Source organism: Primulina eburnea, chromosome 15 (genome assembly GCF_022965805.1).
Source record: "Primulina eburnea isolate SZY01 chromosome 15, ASM2296580v1, whole genome shotgun sequence".
NCBI classification, from domain to species: domain Eukaryota; kingdom Viridiplantae; phylum Streptophyta; class Magnoliopsida; order Lamiales; family Gesneriaceae; genus Primulina; species Primulina eburnea.
Window position 1 is genome coordinate 33,528,292 of NC_133115.1, and position 20,504 is coordinate 33,548,795.

The 20,504-nt window shown below is 34.9% G+C and overlaps 3 protein-coding genes across 3 annotated transcripts; 1 reads left to right on the forward strand and 2 right to left on the reverse strand.

Moving 5' to 3' along the window:
- The first annotated feature begins 2,203 nt into the window (after positions 1–2,203).
- LOC140814547 (uncharacterized) lies at positions 2,204–3,242 on the forward strand. Its single transcript, XM_073173567.1, has one exon. It carries the CDS (start codon positions 2,322–2,324, stop codon positions 3,018–3,020), a length of 699 nt encoding a protein of 232 aa, XP_073029668.1. The 5' UTR covers positions 2,204–2,321; the 3' UTR covers positions 3,021–3,242.
- A 1,732-nt stretch (positions 3,243–4,974) lies between these two features.
- On the reverse strand, positions 4,975–9,795 carry LOC140814691 (probable LRR receptor-like serine/threonine-protein kinase At5g59680). Its single transcript, XM_073173756.1, has 9 exons — positions 9,230–9,795; positions 8,349–8,895; positions 7,492–7,955; positions 6,869–7,004; positions 6,500–6,571; positions 6,349–6,417; positions 6,056–6,127; positions 5,314–5,385; positions 4,975–5,232 (listed from the first exon to the last, which is right to left on the reverse strand). The coding sequence occupies exons 1-9, from the start codon at positions 9,321–9,323 to the stop codon at positions 5,193–5,195; spliced, it is 1,566 nt and encodes a 521-aa protein (XP_073029857.1). The 5' UTR covers positions 9,324–9,795; the 3' UTR covers positions 4,975–5,192.
- Positions 9,796–11,033: 1,238 nt separating this feature from the next.
- On the reverse strand, positions 11,034–17,639 carry LOC140814469 (protein phosphatase 2C 70-like). The gene is made up of 13 exons (XM_073173466.1): positions 17,299–17,639; positions 15,937–16,123; positions 15,610–15,807; positions 15,334–15,509; positions 15,094–15,252; positions 13,796–13,939; positions 13,652–13,713; positions 13,103–13,238; positions 12,484–12,578; positions 12,255–12,370; positions 12,042–12,171; positions 11,333–11,387; positions 11,034–11,247 (listed from the first exon to the last, which is right to left on the reverse strand). The coding sequence occupies exons 1-13, from the start codon at positions 17,479–17,481 to the stop codon at positions 11,083–11,085; spliced, it is 1,806 nt and encodes a 601-aa protein (XP_073029567.1). The 5' UTR covers positions 17,482–17,639; the 3' UTR covers positions 11,034–11,082.
- Between the last annotated feature and the right edge of the window lie 2,865 nt (positions 17,640–20,504).

Below are 20,504 nucleotides of genomic sequence, written 5' to 3' on the forward strand. Positions count from 1 at the left end.
ATATTTCTTAAATGGAAATTAAATTAAAATTAATAAAAGTACACGAATAGTTTATTTAATTTAAAGTGTAATTAATTAATGAAGCAATTGGGAAAATAATATGGATATTCTTGCCTTCAACTCTTGGGCAAGTAGAATTAATGACAAGAATGCCCATATATATATATATATATAATATTCCTGTGAGAAGTGAACAACACGATTTGATAAAAAAAAAAGAGACAAATCTTTGAAGGGTTTTTGTGTCAAATTACGTGACAAATATTAATCTGAGTGTGTTTTTGAATTTAATTTGAGAAAATGAAGTGTTTCACATGACATGTATTAGTTTCATGTGGTCACATGCAAAGGAGTTCTCCCATGTTATTATGATCATCAATGTGCGATGAAAGTCAGAGCAGACCATGTCTAATTATTCATTTGCCACTCAGCAAATATATTTTAACATTGTTTTTCATGATGACATAAACATGACCATGATATATGGATGAATGAGTGACAATGATCATTCACCCAGTACATGTGTCATATATTGAGTCGATGGAGACAATATCCATCTGAGTAGCATCTACCAAGCCATCGAGGTGTCACTGCACATAATATCACCTATCAACATTAATGCTTTCAGGTGGCGAGAATTTTGATTAATCAATGAAATGTTAAAACGTTACCATATTCCTCGACATTTACGATACTACGAATCAAGTGCCAACAGTGGGATAGATGGTTGATTAGCATAAACTTGTCCAAATATACATTTCCAGACAAAGACCAAACAAAGGTTTGCTCCAAATACCAATGCACGCTAATGAAATTCCTAACTCAAACGGAGGGAGCGGGGCAGACTTGCACATAATATATTAATGGTGGGTGTGGCTTTAATCGCCTCGGTTTCGTGTATGTTATCAAACAACAATGGCAGGACCCACGCCTCTCAAATTCTACTTTATAAATAACCTGCAGTAACATTGCACCTTCGCATCGAGGGCCTGCCTCAAGTTGCGGACATCCCCTCACGTTAAGCTATAATAACATATTATTTTTTTTGCTTCTTCTTAATTCCAATTCAAGATGTGCCTCAAAATTTTGTTTGCCAAACCAAAATGAAACCATCTTTGCATCTGATCCAATATTGTAATAATTATGTATTGGGTCACCCATCACGTAAATTTTTCTGCTACCCGAAACAAAGCAAGTTGCGTCGCAACAATGTTGCATAATCACGGACATAGAGATATGGATAGGATATCACACGTACTAGGAACAAAATATTTCAGAGTATAAAATACGATATATATGAAAGGATTCAACTATTTCATACACACATGAACACACGTACAGTTATGAAAATTACAATGCATATACATATTGATAGTTGAAATCGAGCAGATTTAAGTATAATTAATTATATATCGCTAGTTCATTCATAGCAGTATAAAATGTAATCTTGTTTTTTCAACGGATATAATTAAATTATATGTTCTTACTTTTTGATCCATATCCTTAGTACCTTTCAAAATAGCCGTTATATCTATATATATATATATATATATATATATATATATATATATATATATATATATATATATATATATATATATATATATATATATATATATATATTTGCCTTTCTTCACTAAATTTTGCGTAATATTATATTGATTTTTGACAGATATATCAATCATGCAGCTGCCTCAAGTATCATTGTCCAAAATATTCGACACAATAAAAAAAACAATTTAAAAGTACATCTAAGTGGTCACTCCGCGTTACCAACTCCCCCCTATGTTTCAATACAAACTGCTCAATTGATAATCTGAATTATAATAAAGATATGCAAGATACAACGGACGATCGATTGAACATATTATATTAAATATAAGTAGATTGTTACTCTAGATGCAGCACATGCTCAATCGTTTAATACATGATAAATTTCGTGATATGGACACAAAAGATTACTAAACTTATAACCAACACTTTTCGATATCATTGGTGATAATGGTTGAAGTTTTTTTTTGTCTTTTTTTATCTTCCAAGGTGTCCATGTGCTGTCCCTAGACTCCATCAACAACCTTAGATCACTTGTTTCATATTCACCAGACCACCAAGCTTTTAATATTACCAGCCGTCCGAAAACATTACCTCGCCAAATATTAAACCTAGATAAAAAAAAAAAAAAAAAAAGCTATGTCAACAATGTAATCAAACCGTAAAAAGCATGCTTCATCCCTCTATAAAGCACACCCAAATTTCGTGGCTCAAACTTCATGCATTAATTATATAACTCACCAAACCAAACTCTCCAACTTCCATCACAAATGGAATCCCTTCAAGCCACCTCAAAATGCGTCGAACCAAGTTTTAGCCCCGGCTCGAGCCCCAGGATTTCTTTCTCGGCCGAGTTTCTCGATGAAAACAACTTCATCTCCATATGTCCAAACCCTCGGTCGGAAAAAGAGATGGCCGAGAGGGCTTCGCGCAACGTGGAATTCGAGTTTCTTTCTGGAAAATTAACCAGCATGATCACAGCGGATGAACTGTTCAGTGAAGGTAAGTTGCTTCCCTTCTGGCAAATGCATCATGTCGAAAAACTCAACAAGGTCAGCCTCAAAACGATGAATATTGAGGAAACGCCGGGAGAAAGCGAGAAAAATAACAAGGGAGGGAGCAGAATCAACTGGTTTCTTGACGATGATCCCTCCCCTAGACCACCTAAATGTACTGTTCTGTGGAAGGAGTTACTGAGACTGAAAAAACAACGTCCCTCGACTCTATCCCCGTCTTCGTCTTCTTTCACGAACTCAGCAGCCGAAATTCCATCAGCGGATCACGAGAAAAAAGAAGGGGCATGGAATAAAGAAAAGGTAGTGAAGAGAATCAAGAAAGGCCTTGAAAGAACGAGATCAGCTAATATAAGAATAAGGCCTGTGATTAATGTGCCTATTTGCAACCAAGGCAAAAACACTGCACTGCCTCAACTTTTTTCTTCAAGAAAAGGAAAACTAATAGAGAGGTAAAAGATATTGAGGTGATCATCATGATGTAGAGATGTTGTATTTGCTACTTTAGTATGATTAATTTTCCCCCTTTCTTCCTAATTTTTTTGGGTGTTTTTAATTTATCCGCTGAATTATGCATCGTGAATGCTATTTATATATTTTTTTTCGGGGAGGTTTTCATGTCTCGCAACGAATTTCCAATACTTTGACATGATTTACAAGTATCTAGCTCGTGGTTTAGCAAGAAGAAGACAGGAAACATGATCCATATATATATATATATGATATTTGATTTTTCAGGTTTCTCTTTCGAAATTAAATGTTTCAAAATTCTCAAACGGGCCTGGAAAAGTGGATGTTTGACGAACTTTACTGCATGCTTAACAAATTAGTAGAATATTTTATAAGATGCTAAAAATAAACAAAAGTACGGAACAGTTCATATGCAACCTGCATCAGGCAATGGAGTTCAGATAATAAAAGAAATATATATGTTTCAGCTTTCCCACCACACAAACTCAAAAGTACTTCGCAAGCTAACAATTAATCCAGTTGTCAGAAATGAATAAAGAAAGGCATGCATGCAGTAACTGCGATCGATGACCCTTGAGATTTTGGATATTAAATTAAAGCTGTTACTGCACTTTCCTCGTGACCCATAGTGTTGTTTCCAGCAAGATTCTTGACATGTTTCATGGAAATAAATGCACCCTTACTCCAAATGGATGAACACGCAATGTGCCGGTAGATTTAAATATTTTTACAGAATTAACCCATTAATTTCTGGTTGAGGTGGTGGACGTCGAAAAGTGAGTAAAGGGTTTCGTGATCTTGGAAAGGCACCAGAACTTTAGCAGACATCACTCCACATTTTTACCCATCTGCACCCACACTATGACTTAAATTACCTGTGCATGCATCACTTTTTCACTTGATTTAATACCTAAAGAAATATATAGATATGTTGAAATCAATGTCAAAAAGAATTGAGTACTGAACTTTGTGATAAATAGTACGTAAATACATGTGGTTCCATCGACCTACTTCAGGTTTAAAACGAAACTACAAAAAACAATGTTGCAAGATCTCATATACAATTCCAAATGAGCTAAAAATTATACAATAACATATTATGGGGAAAAAAATGATACTAAAGATATGTTTGCTATCAAGATATATGAAGTAGTGTTGAGAAAGCTTCTAAGAAGCACTTCCCAGATTGTAACGGCATGAAAGTGCTTGTGAGTATTTGTGAATGTCAACTTCAACTTCTATAACTTTTATCTAATTAAGTGTAAAACGAAACTACGAAAAACACTATTGCAAGATCTCATATACAACTCCAAATAAGCTAAAAATTATACAATAACGTATGATGGTGAAAAAATTGACACCGAATATATGTTTGTTGTCAAAATATATAAAGCAGTAGAGAGCTTCTAAGAAGCACTTCCTAGATTTTAACTATATGAAAGTGCTTGTGAATGTCTGTGAATGTCAACTTCAATTTCTATAACTTTTATCCAAAAACTAGAAGCCAGAATGTTGCGATTTTTCTTGCTTGTGCTTTTTGCTTTTCCAGAATTTTTTTATACATATTGATACAAATTTTGTCATTTTTATATTTTTATTCAAGCATTCATGTTTTAAAAATTAAATTAATTTGGATACAATATTCATAATAAATTAATTTTTATACAATTTTCAAAATGTAATACTAATTATATAAAAATATTGTTGATGATGTGAGTATCGAATTTTAGATTAGTAAAAGAGATCAAATTTATATAGTTTAAGGATATGATCGTCATTCAACTAACAATTAAGTTTGAAAGCAATCCTCCAAACACTCAAATTTTAACAATCTCTGCCTTAGCTCCCCAGTAACTTTAAAATAATATCCAAAATAATCATTTTAAAATAACAAAAGCTCTCCCAAACAATCCCAGAATCAATATGCACACACCGCTGATACGAAAAGAGAAAGTGATGATGCACTTTATCTAACTACATGAACAATAATATTCACTCGTATTGAATGTAGAAATAGGAAGTAAGAACATGGTTAGAGTGGATGAACAATAAACTTGACTTCCCAGTGCTCCAGGAATTGTATGTAAAGAACTCGACCCTGACATATTCTCGAATCTAAAGTTAGCAGGCCAAAGAGAAGTGGTTTGAATGTTTCCTTCACGATTGGGGCGGTATCAAAGACGGGTTTCCAGAATACCTGAACAACAAAAATTTGATTGAATCACTCCACCATTAAATTAAAACAAAGGAAATGTTGGTTAGCTAAACGATTAATAACCTGAGAGTCAAGCCAGCTTTTCCAGCAAGGTTGCTTGGTACTTGGCCGGTCAGATTGTTGTTTTGCAGAAAGCTGCATGTATGTTAGCATGGATCATTTGCAAAGCTTGTAAGAAATGCCAAAATTCTATTCCAACAAAAGAAATACAGATTGTCCATAATAAATGGAAAGCCTACATACCTGAGCTCTAATATGCCGCACAAGAATCAGCAAGGTATTTTAAAAATATATAATTTTGAAAAGCTCAAAAATCTCCGAAGGGATTTATTTTCTTCTACTAGCTAATGTAACAGTTTTCAAAAGAAAATTGTTCACAAGCATTGCATAAATGATTTAGTAAATTTTCACATAATCACAGACCAGGACATAACTTATCTGTCGCCCAACACTGATATTCTGGGTGTAAAGCATTTGCATTTTGACTGAATATATCGAATTTTTATCAACCAATTCATATCTATAGAGGAAGGTAAAGGACTAAAATTATAAGTTGAAGTATGTAAGCGTAAGCAGCTCGTTGAGAACATTACTTAGATTCATTGCTAAAACATTTTCCGATCTTTCATCAGAAATTTTAGTCCTAAAATGCATAAATTATTTTAGAGATCATACACTATGCATGCCTCATTTGAATCTACGAGGTAAAAAAATAACAGTCAATACAGAAAAATGAGTAGATAAAGCACAACTGCAAGAAACATTAGACTTTCAACTTTACAAAATGCTTCTGAGTAATACTCACACTTCACGTAATCTCGTTAGTGTTCCCAGAGATGCAGGTATCACTCCACTGAGTTGATTGTCTTCCAAATGCCTAATTGAATGGTTACAAATAAAAAAATTAATTTGTAAATATTTTTGAAAAAGACATCGAAACAAGATTGTCTGAGTTGATGAAAACCCCAACTGCACTTTGGTTCCTTGTTGCAAACGGAAATCGTTAACAACCAAGATCTCATTTTTCATTCATTTATTAACTATCCTGTAAATGATTGTGAGGGCCATTGCCGGAAATTTTAGAATATCTCAACTTACAGAATTTCCAATCCGATCAATGAACTGAGGTCTGGAATAGTCCCTGACAAGCTATTATTTCCAAGCGATCTGTTAATAACAGGAAGATATCGATGAAATGTTATTCAAACAATTCAACTCATTGAACTCGAAGATTTTGTTTTTCACCCACATGCTAGCCAATGCTGTCATCCTAAAAATACTTGGAGAAATTGACCCTGAAAGACCCATGCTTGTGAGGTTTCTGAAGACAAAAGGAAAAAAAAGGGTTAGCTCTTAGAGTCGTTTGCCCAAGATGATTATAGTGTCGTTTTGAGTGCTTCGATGAATGAATGGGTGCAGGAGTTCAAGCACAAATAGCATTGAAGTTCATCTTCCAAAACTTCATTTCTTGCTCACTGGTTTTAATTTTTTCCATAAATGAATATGAACAACGTTTTAGTTTTAAAAACCTGAAAATGTAGTTAAAAAATGTGAATTCCTCAACTCGGCAGTTTCAGCTCCGCCCCTGAAGAAAAATAAATAACAAAGTCCAACTTACAAGGTGGCAACACGAATACGGGGCCCGTCTGTGCAAGTAACTCCAGTCCACGAATATCTACGGGGTAAACATGGATCACCATTCCAATCAGCCGGAGGGTGTTTGAAGCTATTTCTCAAGTCTATCATTGCAATTACTGAAAGGAGAAAAGGAAAAAGAGAACTTGAATCACATCTCTGATTTAGGGTCGGCATTTAGTTCCATGAGAAAAAGTTCAAAAGTATCAACCACTTGGGTACCTCTTCCTGTTTGAGGGGAAAAAAAGGCCATTAATACTAGGGCTCGATGACTGAAAATTTTTATGCAAGTCCTTTAGTGTAAAGAGGTTCATTCAGGTGAAAGGTTTAAAGAGCCATAAAACAATTGTTGTCTGGCGCAAGACTCAAAAAATGTTGGAGCATTTGAGGAGGTGAATAAGGTACTCATCATCAGCATGGAAAATATTTTCCAATTTGTTGTACCTACCATAATTATATATTTTGTGTCGGCCCCTTCACAATTTTATGATCAAATCAGTTTTGTTATTCAAGAATTTGGTTCAACAAGGAAACGAATTGTAGGGAATGGTTAAATGCAATCCCGCTAATCATCCAAGTTATAGATAATTAAGAGCTGATTCATACCATCACGTGGGAGCGTTTTCCCTCCAGAAGGAAGCACTTGAAAAGCCTCTCCAGCATTAATTAGAGGGCCAGCACTTGAACCAACAGCCGCAGTCAAAGTTAAATTTGTAATGCCAGAAAGAGGCCACTGGTTTGCAAAGACAACTATACCAGCTGGAGTCACACTCAAGTTATTGTAATATGTGACACCATTGATGGTTATATCGACCGTTCTTGAGCTCCCTGGAACAGAAGTTTGATCTTCCGCGAAGTAAAGAGCAATATAATATTCTGCGCTTTGAAGGAGACCTGGTGGCCAAGGTAATACTAAAGGTTCTGACGAGCTTTTCAACAACCGTGAGTGAAACACTTTCACAGGAGGAAGGTTCCAGATACCAGAAACAGCTAGTTCTCCTGAACTTGATGGCAGAGATGTGTTTTCTCCGAATGGTTGCCAATAGCGATTAAATAGGTCATCTGGATACCTGCTCAGTGGCATTCTTGAAATTAACTAGAAATGAAAACCAGTAACAGTATGCATTGTCGAACCATCAGAACACACAATGACTTTTTGGCTTTCGTTTCTAAATAAACAACCTTCAGAATTCTCACTGAATCGTGATATTTGTGAAATGGTTGAAAATAAAAAGGGAAACCAAATAGAATAATTAGCAGTGTCAGAAAACCAAATTTAAATGAAAAGAAAACAGACAACATGAACAGAGGAAAATGATCACACGAAAAGATTTTCAAACAAGTTTCTTCCAAAATTAACCTAAACTATGAAGCCTTGAATATTTTCAATAAAAATAAAGAAGCAGACAATACATAGACCATCCAGTTTGACAATCCATTGCAAAAGGAGCTCAAATACTTACTCAATATGTGGTCCATCATACCCAAACTTGTGTCTAGCTACCAAACTCAAAGAATAAGATTTAAAATCTGTTGAATTATACAACTGATCCATCAAAAGCACAACCTCTAGAGCAGAGATGAAAGGGTCAGAATCAGTGTATATGTTTGAAGCTAAACAGATGCTCAAATTCTTTCCCGTGGGCAAGAAGACCCCTTCGTAATAACTCGAATCCCCAGTTATATAATCATCAGTCGTATTAACGACACTCCAAAATGTCCCATCAACTATCTGATCAAAAACAGGAGGATTAACGTTCCCGTTCACTCGACCATAGTAATATGATGTCCTGACTAAGTATTTCCGCGTCCTATCAACAGGAATTTCGTAACAGAATTTCTTGAAGAGGTTGTTCTTCAAAGGAAATGTACGCACATTGGCTAGAGTTGGGACTAGAACTTGTTCTGTTATAGTCTTGGAAATTCCAGTCGATATGTAGGTCGTGTCGGGCAGCCATTGCAATCCTTTGTAGGTATAGTTGACAGAAGCACCACAATCAATTAAGAAACCTGCAAAACCAAAGAAGACCACGAAAATTTGATTTCTATCAGTAAATGAAATTCGATAATTAAAGAAAAGCTGAAAAACCTCAAAGTAACAGAATATTTGAGCTTATTAGCAAAAGAGACTCGATCAACAAACAATCTGCACAATCCTAATAGATTAACTAAACAAAACTCAATCAACAAGAAAAACCGCAAACACCTAAAAAAACACCGAAGTTTACGAATTTATCAGTAAAATAAAAAGCCCGGATAAAATTTTGGCAAGATTTCATGAGGGATTCATCATAAAACAAAAAACACAAAAACCAAAATACAATTGAATCGAGGTTTGACTTACCTCTGAGGGGTTGAGAAAAGGAAAGATAGGTCAGGAAAGATAAAACGAAGAGTAAGCGAGCAAACATCTTCATGCATTCCAAAGAGAAAGACATGACAGAGAGAAAGAAACCGAAAAAAATCAAATCTTTGGGGGGGGGGGGGGGGGGGGGGGGAGAGAGAGAGAGAGAGAGGGAAGGTGCAATGGCTAAAGGGTTGAAAAGCGTTTGCGGAGTCGCAGAATGGGAATAGAATTGGTCAGTTCGTTTGGTGAATTATGCAAGAAAGAGATGAAGTCGGTGAAGAGGAAAGAATAAATAAAGAATCATACAGACATCGGTTAACGCGGGAAGCAACAACCACACCAGGTCATAGCGATGCTCATCATTTTGATTTGGACATGAAATGTTAAGGACATAGCAAGTCAACGTCCCTGCAGACGGAGCAAATGAAAATCCAAATCTGTGGCATTTTTCTGAATTTATACAATTTCTCGCGGCCTTGCTTCTGCATTTCACGTAGAAGAAACAGTAGGGCTAGATCTTGTCCCGTAGACGTTGTGCCGACCACAATATGAAATATGAAGAGGCACATTTGTGGAGTTAGACTTTGGTAGTGACGTATAATTTTAAATAGTTTATTGATTTTAAGCTTTTTTTCCTAGACAACAAATTCTTGTTCATAAAAGAGGAGATAAAAACAGAATCACATGGGATAATACAAAATATGTATGATTCCTAAATCTATGTCTAACCAGTTTATTTGCCATTTGATTTGTATTTGCAAATATTTCGATTTGCGGATGTGTCAGGTGCAAAGATGGACCAATTTGTGTAAAAATGATAAAAATATAACATTTAAAAATCACGATGATTATGAAAACTAAATTTGACCGTTCGTTATAGTTTTCTAAACAAATACAACACTAAAACGAAAGAAAAGACGATATAAATTGATGAAATAAACTCCCAACATGATTGTGTATCAACGAATCAATAAAAATCATAAAAACATGAAAAAATATAATAAAATAGTGCTAGAATATGTACGGTGATGCTAAAATATGACTGGAAAAACATGAAAAAATTTGACTAAATTTATGAAAATTATGCAGGTAGTTAACTAGCGAGAGATTGTTGTGTTCTTTTCTGTGTTGGCCGGTCCCCCTTTTCTTCCTAGCAACTGTGCGGTTTTTCTCTGCTCCGCCATGATCCACGTTTTTCCGATTTTCAATCACGATTTCTCTATTTTCAGCTCCTTGTGATCAGTTTGAATTGATAGGAATTGACCTGTTACATTTGATGGGTGTATAGAATTTAATTGGGTTTGTAATTAAATTTGATTAAATACTTTAGCCCAAACAATTTGTATACCTTGAACAATGATGGACATCAACACCTTGAACTTTGGAACCGAGCTTGCGGATTTGTTCAGCTAATTGCTCATCTGGAGATGTTATGGCTTTTAACTACTTGTATTGCATCTGTCTCAATAATTTGGACTATCCCAAGTTGATGTTTCTCTTCAATCCGTGCGTCAAAATCTAGTGTCGATCGATGTGAAATGTCGAAGCTGTAACTCTTATCCGAGATATCACACATACTTTGTTGTATTGTAACTTCGCTCAAAAAGTTCGGATTTTAAGTCCAATTTGGTATAGTCGGATGCTTGTTGATTGCACGGCGAATTTAAAGCATCGTCCTCTAACATAAAACTGAGAATTTGATCGAAGTCAATTTCAAATTGGAAGTTCAAATTACCCACCCAGGATAAATCTTTTGTGGCATAAATTACCAAGACCAGAGCCATAGAAAATCAAGAGAGAGTAAGCGGCTACGAAAGAATTTGTATAAATGAAACTGGTTTGGAATCTTTTCATGGATCAAGTTTACAAGATTGGATTCTGTCAGCATTACTAAAATCTACAAATATTATAGATGTGTTATCTTTAGTACGCAACGTTCGAGCCTCACTCAACAAAAAATTAGCTATCTTCTCTGCGGTATTGTCTCTGTCCATGGCGCTTCTCTCCGTTGCTTGCTGGAAAATATAGATGAAGTAGGATTCAGAAACTGCTAACTCAAAAACTCCGAAACAAACTGAAGAACATCAGTCATTGGATTACCTGATTCACAAGCTGAACAGCCTTCTTGGTACTAACGACGTCCCAAAAGCCATCACTACATCCAATTCCAAGAATTTGCCAAGTTACAAATGTGCAAAAGCAACACAGAGATCCTTCGAATATATATCATGCAGAGGGAATGGTATTTTCCCTTGCAAAAACAAACACACACACACACACAAAAAAACTATGTTTTGGAAGTTAGATGCAGAAATGAGTTGTTGAGTTGGAGGTGAAGCATGTTGCCGAAAAACTCTGTAATCTAAACATCTTAACCTCCAAATAGAAAACCATCTACTAACGTGTCAAATCAATTGCTGCTCTGTTTCTTATTTTTGAAAATGAAATCTTTAACACACTTGGTAAGCAAACGCAGGCAAACTTTTAGTTTCATGCATTTCCAAATGAGCGGGGGACATCTCAATACATGAGCAAGAATCCTTTGAAGATAACACTTGTATCCAAACAGAAAGAAAGAGTTAATTACTTGAAATGGGATGTTTTTGCGTGTTACAAAAAATCTCTTGGTTTCTATGAACAGAGAGAGTGACAAAAAAATCATTCTACTTGAGGAATAATAATATAAAAATGTGAGTAATAAAAAAGAAATCTGCATTAATATTAAACAAAAATGAAGTAGAGAAGCCAAGAAAAGAGTTTTGGGGTAAAAAAAAAAAGAAGACGACAACTTGAACTTTCAGCAAATTACCTAGACAGTAGAGCAAAGCCGTGGCTTGTTTGGTCTATATACACAGCTTCACTTATATAGGGCTCTGAACTGAAGCGAGCATCCTGCTCCTTCAAAAATTTGTCTCCAAGCATCCTGCCTAGATTTATGCCTGAATGGAAACAATTAATGAAGTAAGTATATGCTTGATGACTAATTAAAACTTTTTTAATGCCAAAATTCGGCTTTTATCACCGCATATTCGTGTTTCCCCATCTCTCAGAGGCGCTCCTGATGCTTGCATACGCAGTCTTTCAGAATAACTGGTTATTCTATGGTCTTCTGTCATATTTATCTGCTTTCCCCCAACACTGCCAGATTAAGGTTGACTCAGAATATAAAACTGGTTATTCTATAGTCTTCTGTCTCAAAATTATCATGCTGAAAATATAAATCCGAAAGCATGTGAAATATCAACACCTACTTTACAATGCAAGCTGAGTCTCCAACATTTGCACATTGTACGTAGAAATTTTCATTACTATCAGTCCAAACCAGAAGCACTGTTGCAGTACAACCCTGAAAGAATTTTGATATCACAAAAAAAAAATCATATCCTTAAACATGTAGCTCAGGAAACTAGAGAACCTACAGCGGGTTCCATTTTGGGCTTCCTATAAAAATGCAAACTGTATAAATTTAGCTCAATTAGCTACTAATTATCTTCTGTATCTCACTATATTCATGAATAACAGCATTCCGTGTTTCTAACAAGATCATTACAATGAAAGGAGACAAGGTTAACAATTTTTTGTTGCAAATAGTTGAAATCTCAACGAGCTAAGAAATGTACGCCCACAGTATTCTATTCTTCAGACAATAAGGCTTTTCACAAAGTTTATAATCCTCCTCTTTAATACGTTAGACTGAATTATAGATAATACTAGAAAAAATAGACATCATTGAAGAATTAGAGTGCAGTAATTCAATCAGAAAGCACGTGAGAAAATAGTGATCTACATGGCACATCTTAGAATATTATAATTCAAGAAACTGAAAATATGGTAGAACAAGGGTAAAAGGGCAGAGATGCAGAGTAGAACCTCATAGTAATGGTTAATGCGTGATTCAGTTTGGTAAAATGCTTCTCTCAGTACATCAGAAGCATCAGATTGTGATAAAACCTTCTCTCTTATAATCACATCCGACAAGATGTCAGCAACGACTTCAGGCATTATTCTGGGATAAACAGTAAGTAAGCATATGTTTCCCATAAGAGTGTGCGGCCGATACTAGAAATTATATTCATGAATGATCAAAAGAATTTAACATGAAAATTGAAGCATTCAATGTAAACCCAAAGCACCCACTAAAGTTAGTACATAAGAGACCAAATAATGCTTCACTTCGGTCCATCGATAAATGTTAGAGGATTAATTTCTTCCAGACGACTGCAGTGAAAACAGTCCGATTTCTAGAAATTCAAAGAAAAGTAGATTACGTGGATAACAATTTGGACAGCGGCAAAGAATTAAAGACAAAATAAAATAATCCAATATCAATCATAGTGCTGATTATATATCAAAACAAACTTTATTTCTGATTCTCCACATGTAGCAATTGATAGTCCAAGTTAAAGAAAGTGAATTTACTTGCCCGCGGATGTTGCAGCATCTGCTCCACCATGACCATCGCATATGCCAAAAATTCCAAACTGCAACAAGTGAAAAGCATAAACCTAAATGGCTAATTCATTTATGTAAATAAATCAATAAAATAAGACACGACTCCAAAACCTGATATGTTCCAGGAAGAGGCCATTGGAAATAGCAGACATCTTCCATGGGCAACTTTTTTGCTCCTCGACGCATAGCCATGGGATCAGATGCTATGCCAACGCCGAAGGGAATCTTGGAATCTGTCTGAGTTTTAATATGAACCTGCAGCATTAAACAAAGAGCGGAGCCATTAATGGTAGTGCCAAAACTGCAGAAGGGCAAGGGCCGCCAGGCATACATTTCATTCGCTACTTGCAACAAAGGGGTAGGCTACGAAAAGTAAGAGATAAATCCATTAAGAGTAGAGATGTTACGTAATTTATAGCGACTAAATATAGACCATGAAGTGTGATATAAATCTCAGCAACTAAAAATATCAACTTTTAACTTATTACTACGCTGTTGTCAAGGTTAATTCAGTCTTCACTGAGTTATACATCATCAAGTCATCCTTTCAGCCAAACTGGAAGGGGAAGGGAAATGAGATGGAATTACAGCATTCTTAACATGTTACATCCTCACCCTCTTTGGCCCACAACTATGCCAGGATGATGTGTACCTTCTTATACATCATCAAGTCATCCTTTCAGCCAAACTGGAAGGGGAAGGGAAATGAGATGGAATTACAGCATTCTTAACATGTTACATCCTCACCCTCTTTGGCCCACAACTATGCCAGGATGATGTGTACCTTCCCCTTTCATTCCTATGTTTTTCCCAACTTTACTAAAATAGAATATAAGCTAAGTTCTCAAAGCTTCATGTTGAATTATACAATAAAACAAATGCCAGGCCTTTAAGTGCCTGTCATTGAAACACACTCGCATCAAAACAGTCTACGGAGACAAATAATAAACATGGTGACACAAAAGAAAAGATTTTTCTGGTTAATCTCCTTTTTCCAGAACAATAAAAAATGGGATCACAACAGCAAGACAAGCTCAAGGAGATTTCAAATTATAACAAACCTAATGAGGCATATGAGTTTATAGCACAAGGACACACCATCATCATATACATCAATATTATAAACATATTTTTTGAGTCGAAACAATATTATATTATAATGATATCAAGGTTTACAACAGCGGATAAGTAATCCGCAACTAATTAAAAAGAGTACACTACTACACCGCAATTATCAAGACCAAACATAATTCCAATCCCTGAATATATTATAAACATACAATCAGGAGCAAATAATGATTAGCTATAAAGGATCACACATGACTATATTAAAAAACTTTCCAGCACAGATTTTTTCACAGACAAAGCACAAACAAGAATATAAAATCCGAACGGCTGCATCAACTTACAAGAATCTTCGAACTTGTGCCTAAAGTTATTGTATCTCCAGTTGAGAGCTCAACTGGAGTACCCCAATGTCTATTTCCAGATTGAGGGCGATGAACTGCTTGGGAATTCAAGAGTGTACCATTCAAGCTACCCATGTCAACAAGCTCCCATTTAAATTTCTGCAGCATTGCAACATTATCAAAACAGAAAGCAGATAGCATAAAAATCAAGTACAAAGCACAATAAAGAACTAAGCTTACACTTGCATTCCAATTTATCATTGCATGCTTTCCAGAAACTTCTGAGTCCTTCAACAATATACTACCAGGTAAAACTCTTCCAATAGTCACTGGAAGCTTGGATGTATTCGTCGACTGTACGGAATACCGAAGTCCGCCAGAAGGCCCAGAAATTACCTCCAGCATGATAGTACTTCCTGCACTTCTAATAGAAAATCATGATCATGGGTTTTATAAATCCTGCCAACAAAACTCCAAGAACATTAGAACTTAAACAGTCAATGAGGAGAAAATTACTCTGATTTGCAGTATAAGAAGGAACAGGATCTCTGAAAGCTTTCTTATCTGGATCATGTCTTGAGCTATAGTCCGTGTCCTCTCTTCTTCCGTGTATCAGTTCTTCAGAAAACTTATTGGAAGCGATCGGAAGCCTCAGCGTATGACCCAACAAAGAATCCTCAGAATTAATTGGAATGTTGAGAATAAAGCTGTCATCTGGAAAGAGCAACAAGACTTATATTTTTTACTAAAAGAACGCAAAACTGGACACAACGATAATTGGACAAAAAACTTTACTATAATTTATAGCTTAAAATACGAAAGAAAACAGTTAGCATCTATTACTGTGGGTCAAGTGAGAAGTTGATGGAAGCCTTTGTTTAGGTTCCCCAGCATTAGAACTTGGTGAGCTAAAACCAGCTTGAGTTTGACAACCAGATGGGTCGATAAAGTCACCAATGATAGGCACACTGCCTTCGCTTTCAATAATAACCTGGTCTCCGGAAACGAGCGGCCTCTCAATGTCATCATCCTGTTTTGGAAAATGTGAAGCACATAACAATCATGAAAAAGAAAAAAAGACACATTGCGAAACTTTCAGATGAAACACTCATTGCAGGTGCATGTTACATCAAGCTAAGCCAAGCAGCAATCTATGTCATGCTCAAACACAAGCATAAAAAATCAGCATGTAAAGAAAGTAAAATACCAACTAATGCATATGGAAAATCTCGAAATAACCATTAAACGGTTACCATCAGATTCAACTAAACTGGGAAACAACGAAAAAGGAGAAAAAAAAAGAAAAATGTTCCTCCGTTTGGTGCCAGCATTGCATCATTTTCCATTTGACACATATATTTTTTAATAAGGTGGGTGACAATTCAATATAAAATACTACTGTGGATTATGCAGCTAGGTACATACAAAAACACAGAAAAACTTAAGGAATAAGCATAAAAATGGAAACTTAAACCGGGTAAAAGGAATTATAATTGAATTTCGAGATAGATATATGTAACACGAGCTTTATTTACTCAAGCCTAAAAAACGTAAACTTAAACGCCAACAAAGAATGCTCCGCATGGCAAGCACTTAACTATCTGCTTCCATAACATTGACAACCGAGTGGCATTGGATAAGGACACAAAATCAAAGTCCTATTTTCTTTCCAGGAAGAACAGATGAATATTTGGCTGTGTTACACAACGTGATATTGCAAAGAAAAACACAGAACCAAGAATTTCAAATAGTGGCGTTGAAACCCTCCAGTTTTCACATGATCACGAAATTCACGATCATTTCAAATGTTCTCTAAAGAAGCGTGTAACATGGGAAAAAACGATAATATCTGAGAGTAAATAATCTACCATACTCACTCGTCCCCCCACCCCCCGGGTCCAACAACATGACGGGAATATCATCATATAAACGAAATTATCAACATTCGTCCGTTCAAAATAGCCCCAGAAATATAACTAAAACGAGCCAAAAAAATAGCAAAACTTTGCAAGAATGACAAAAATGGAGACATGAAATTATCCACCTCATAAAACCAAGAAACAAAAGGCCCACTCAAACACAAAACATGCACATCCAAACAGCGCCTAAATCCCCAAAACAGAAAACTGAGAAAAACACATCTTCACGACAAAAGCTCACAACACTCATATCAAAATCACATTTATCCCAACTAAAAAATCAGACCTTGGTCGAGCTGCGCGACCGGCGGTGACCGGCGGGCGAGATGAAACGACGCCATGGCTTGAATTTGCAAGCGATGAGCAGTAGGATGATAATGAGCAGCAACATAAGAAGCACTATCCCAAAAATCACTACCGATGATGATATCAAAGTGCTGGTGACGATGATTAGCATCGGATTATCCATTGGATTATCAATCACTATGATTTTCTTGGTGAAAGAGAAAATTGACGCTCTATATTATCGGAAAATTCGAACTTTATTTTGTATAATTACCAACCAGCCATACCCAACAACAACCATAGAGGGTAAAACCGTGCCTCGGCTTCGCGAGAAGGACGCTTTGAAATGGTCACTCTTCTTATTACTGTTAACCTCAGTTTGTACCCAACACATTGTTCATTTTTATTTTAACCCCAATACTTTCTTTTGTTTTCTTTTTACACCCCATGTGATAATTGAGAATTCTTATTGCAATTTGACATCTTTATCACCATTTTAAAATAATAGCTTTAAAAAATACATTATTATTAAAATTTAAAAATAAAATATTTGGAGACAATCAGACAATTATTAAAAGCAAAAAAAAAAAAGATATTTTGAAGGATACTATTTTTTGATAGATTTTAAATAGTTCTTACTATCTAAAATTACAATCGGATTTAAATTCTATTGAACCAAACTTAAAAATAGAAGATAAACTATGTATAATTTACTAACCGCAATTTTACAATATTTTGAATCTCAAAGAAATACTAAAAATTATGGCAAAAACTTGTGTGAGACGATCTCATGGGTCGTATTTGTGAGACGGATATCTTATTTGGGTCACCCATGAAAAAGTATTACTTTTTATGCTAAGAGTATTACTTTTTATTGTGAATATGGGTAGGGTTGACCCGTCTCACGAATTATGCCCCGTGAGACGGTCTCACATGAGACTCACTCAAAAATTATATCCTACCAAAAATTAATAGTGATTGCTTTTTTAAAAAAGACATAAACTTGTGTGAGACGGTTTCACGGGTCGAATTTGTGAGACGGATCTCTTATTTGAGTTATCCATGAAAAAGTATAATTTTTTATGCTAAGAGTATTACTTTTTATTGTGAATATAGGTAGGGTTGACCCGTCTCACAGATTAGTATCCGTGAGACGTTCTTACATAAGACACACTCTTTAAAAAAATATATTTCTTTGAAGTACTAATAATTTTTAAAAAATTCTCTGAAAATCTATAATAATTCGATTTTAAATAGAAATTATTATAATGGATAGGACTCTGGACTAATTCAAGTTTATAAATTATAACTTAACTTTATATCTTGAGTAGGTCTCTTGTGAGACAGTCTCACGAATCTTTATCTGTGAGACTTGTCAACTCTACTGATATTCATAATAAAAAGTAATACTCTTAGCATAAAAAATAACGATTTATCATGGATGACCTAAATAAGATATTTGTCTCACAAAATACAACCTTTAAGACTGTTTCACACAAGTTTTTATTTTATATCTTTTGGCCAAACCATTAGATTTTATGTAGGCAACTGTATCCCTCTACAAGACTTTTTTTCTTCTATGTAAAGGAAAGTTGTAATTTAAATAAAATTTTATCTCGGAATTTTTTTTGTGTGTTAATCCACGTAGAGCACATTTGAGCACATTATTTAATAACTATATATATATATATATAATAGTATAATAATTCATTTAATATAAAAGAGTGGTGGGCATGATTCATGAAGATCCTTTTCGTAATTTCTCCTCGTGGGCTTTCATATGTCCTTCCTTAAAATACAAAACAATTTTGACTCCAACGTCACACTATTTAAATTGAAAAAAAATTAAAATCCATTCAAATACGCGTATTGTCTAAATCCTACATTAAAGAAGACATTGTATGAATTCTTAGTGCTAAGGATCAGGTTGTTATGTTTATGAGTGTGAAGATGTGTATGTCTTTCTACTAGTGTTGTCTCGTATCTTTTAGTGATCATTCTTAGTCTTATCATTTTTCTACTATCAGTCATGTCCTCAGTAGAGATATTTTTGCTCATTAAATTATAGTTTCACTTTTTTACGACTCACTTAACCAATCAGATCAAACAAACTTGATGCACGAGAATTTTCCAGAACGTTACTTATCTCAAGATTATTCTCACTCGTATACACTTAACTCCGTTACAAAGCAACAAGTTAGTGTAAAGTTATATTGGTAATTAATTAAAGTTTAACTTTAAGCAAGGGTGAAGAGAAAGTGAACGTTTTAGTACAATATATCGCAACGACGATCTAATCATTATCACTGTTTTAAAATATTTTGTGTGGGATCGAGCATAGACCCCATACAATTGATTAATAATGATAATCAGATCCACATTGTTAGTAATACTTTACTGTAGGATCAAATTAGCAAACCAGAAAAAAACCGTTGGTTTGGATCGAGTTTTATTTGATCACGATTTGGATCGGTTTTAAAATTAATCAAACTGAAAAATATTTATTTTGTTCGACGTTTAGATAAAATAATCCAAACCAAAGTGGTTTCATAAATATAACAATTTCTAAATCATAGAAATATTTTATTTGATTTTCAACAGTGTCATGTAGCATTTTCCAAATGACGACCATTAGATGATTATATTATTATTTTCCTTATTTTAAAAAGCTAATTTTATTTTTACATTCATTATTTGTCAAAATGCTTTTTGGAAAATCGGATGTTACAATTTAGATTTTGCTATGTCATTTCATTTGTACCTGAATAAGTGCAGGAGGAAGTACTTAACCTTAATCTTGAAACAACCAGAAAATTGAACCTGACCACCGAGATACATATCTAAACTATGTGGGAAATTGGTGAAGCCCCTCCACCGTTTCAATGAAGTCAACCCTGAACCATGCACATTTTTTTAGGTATTTCCGAACCTGAAAAATGATCTTACCAATATTGAACTTACGATCAGAGTATTTGGATTGATTTCAGGCTGTCCAAAGAAACCACGTACATGATGAAATGGGATGATTTCTTTAACGCGACCTTGACGATTCCAGTTGGCATTAATGCATCAAGAACTTAAATTGGAAGGTGTAACAGGCGCATGAGGTAGGAACTAAGCGGAAGCTGGTGGGCAGCATTGAGCCTGCTATGTTCAAAACTTAAGTATTTTGTTCAAAACGTTGCACAAGCTAATAGGTCTGAATTG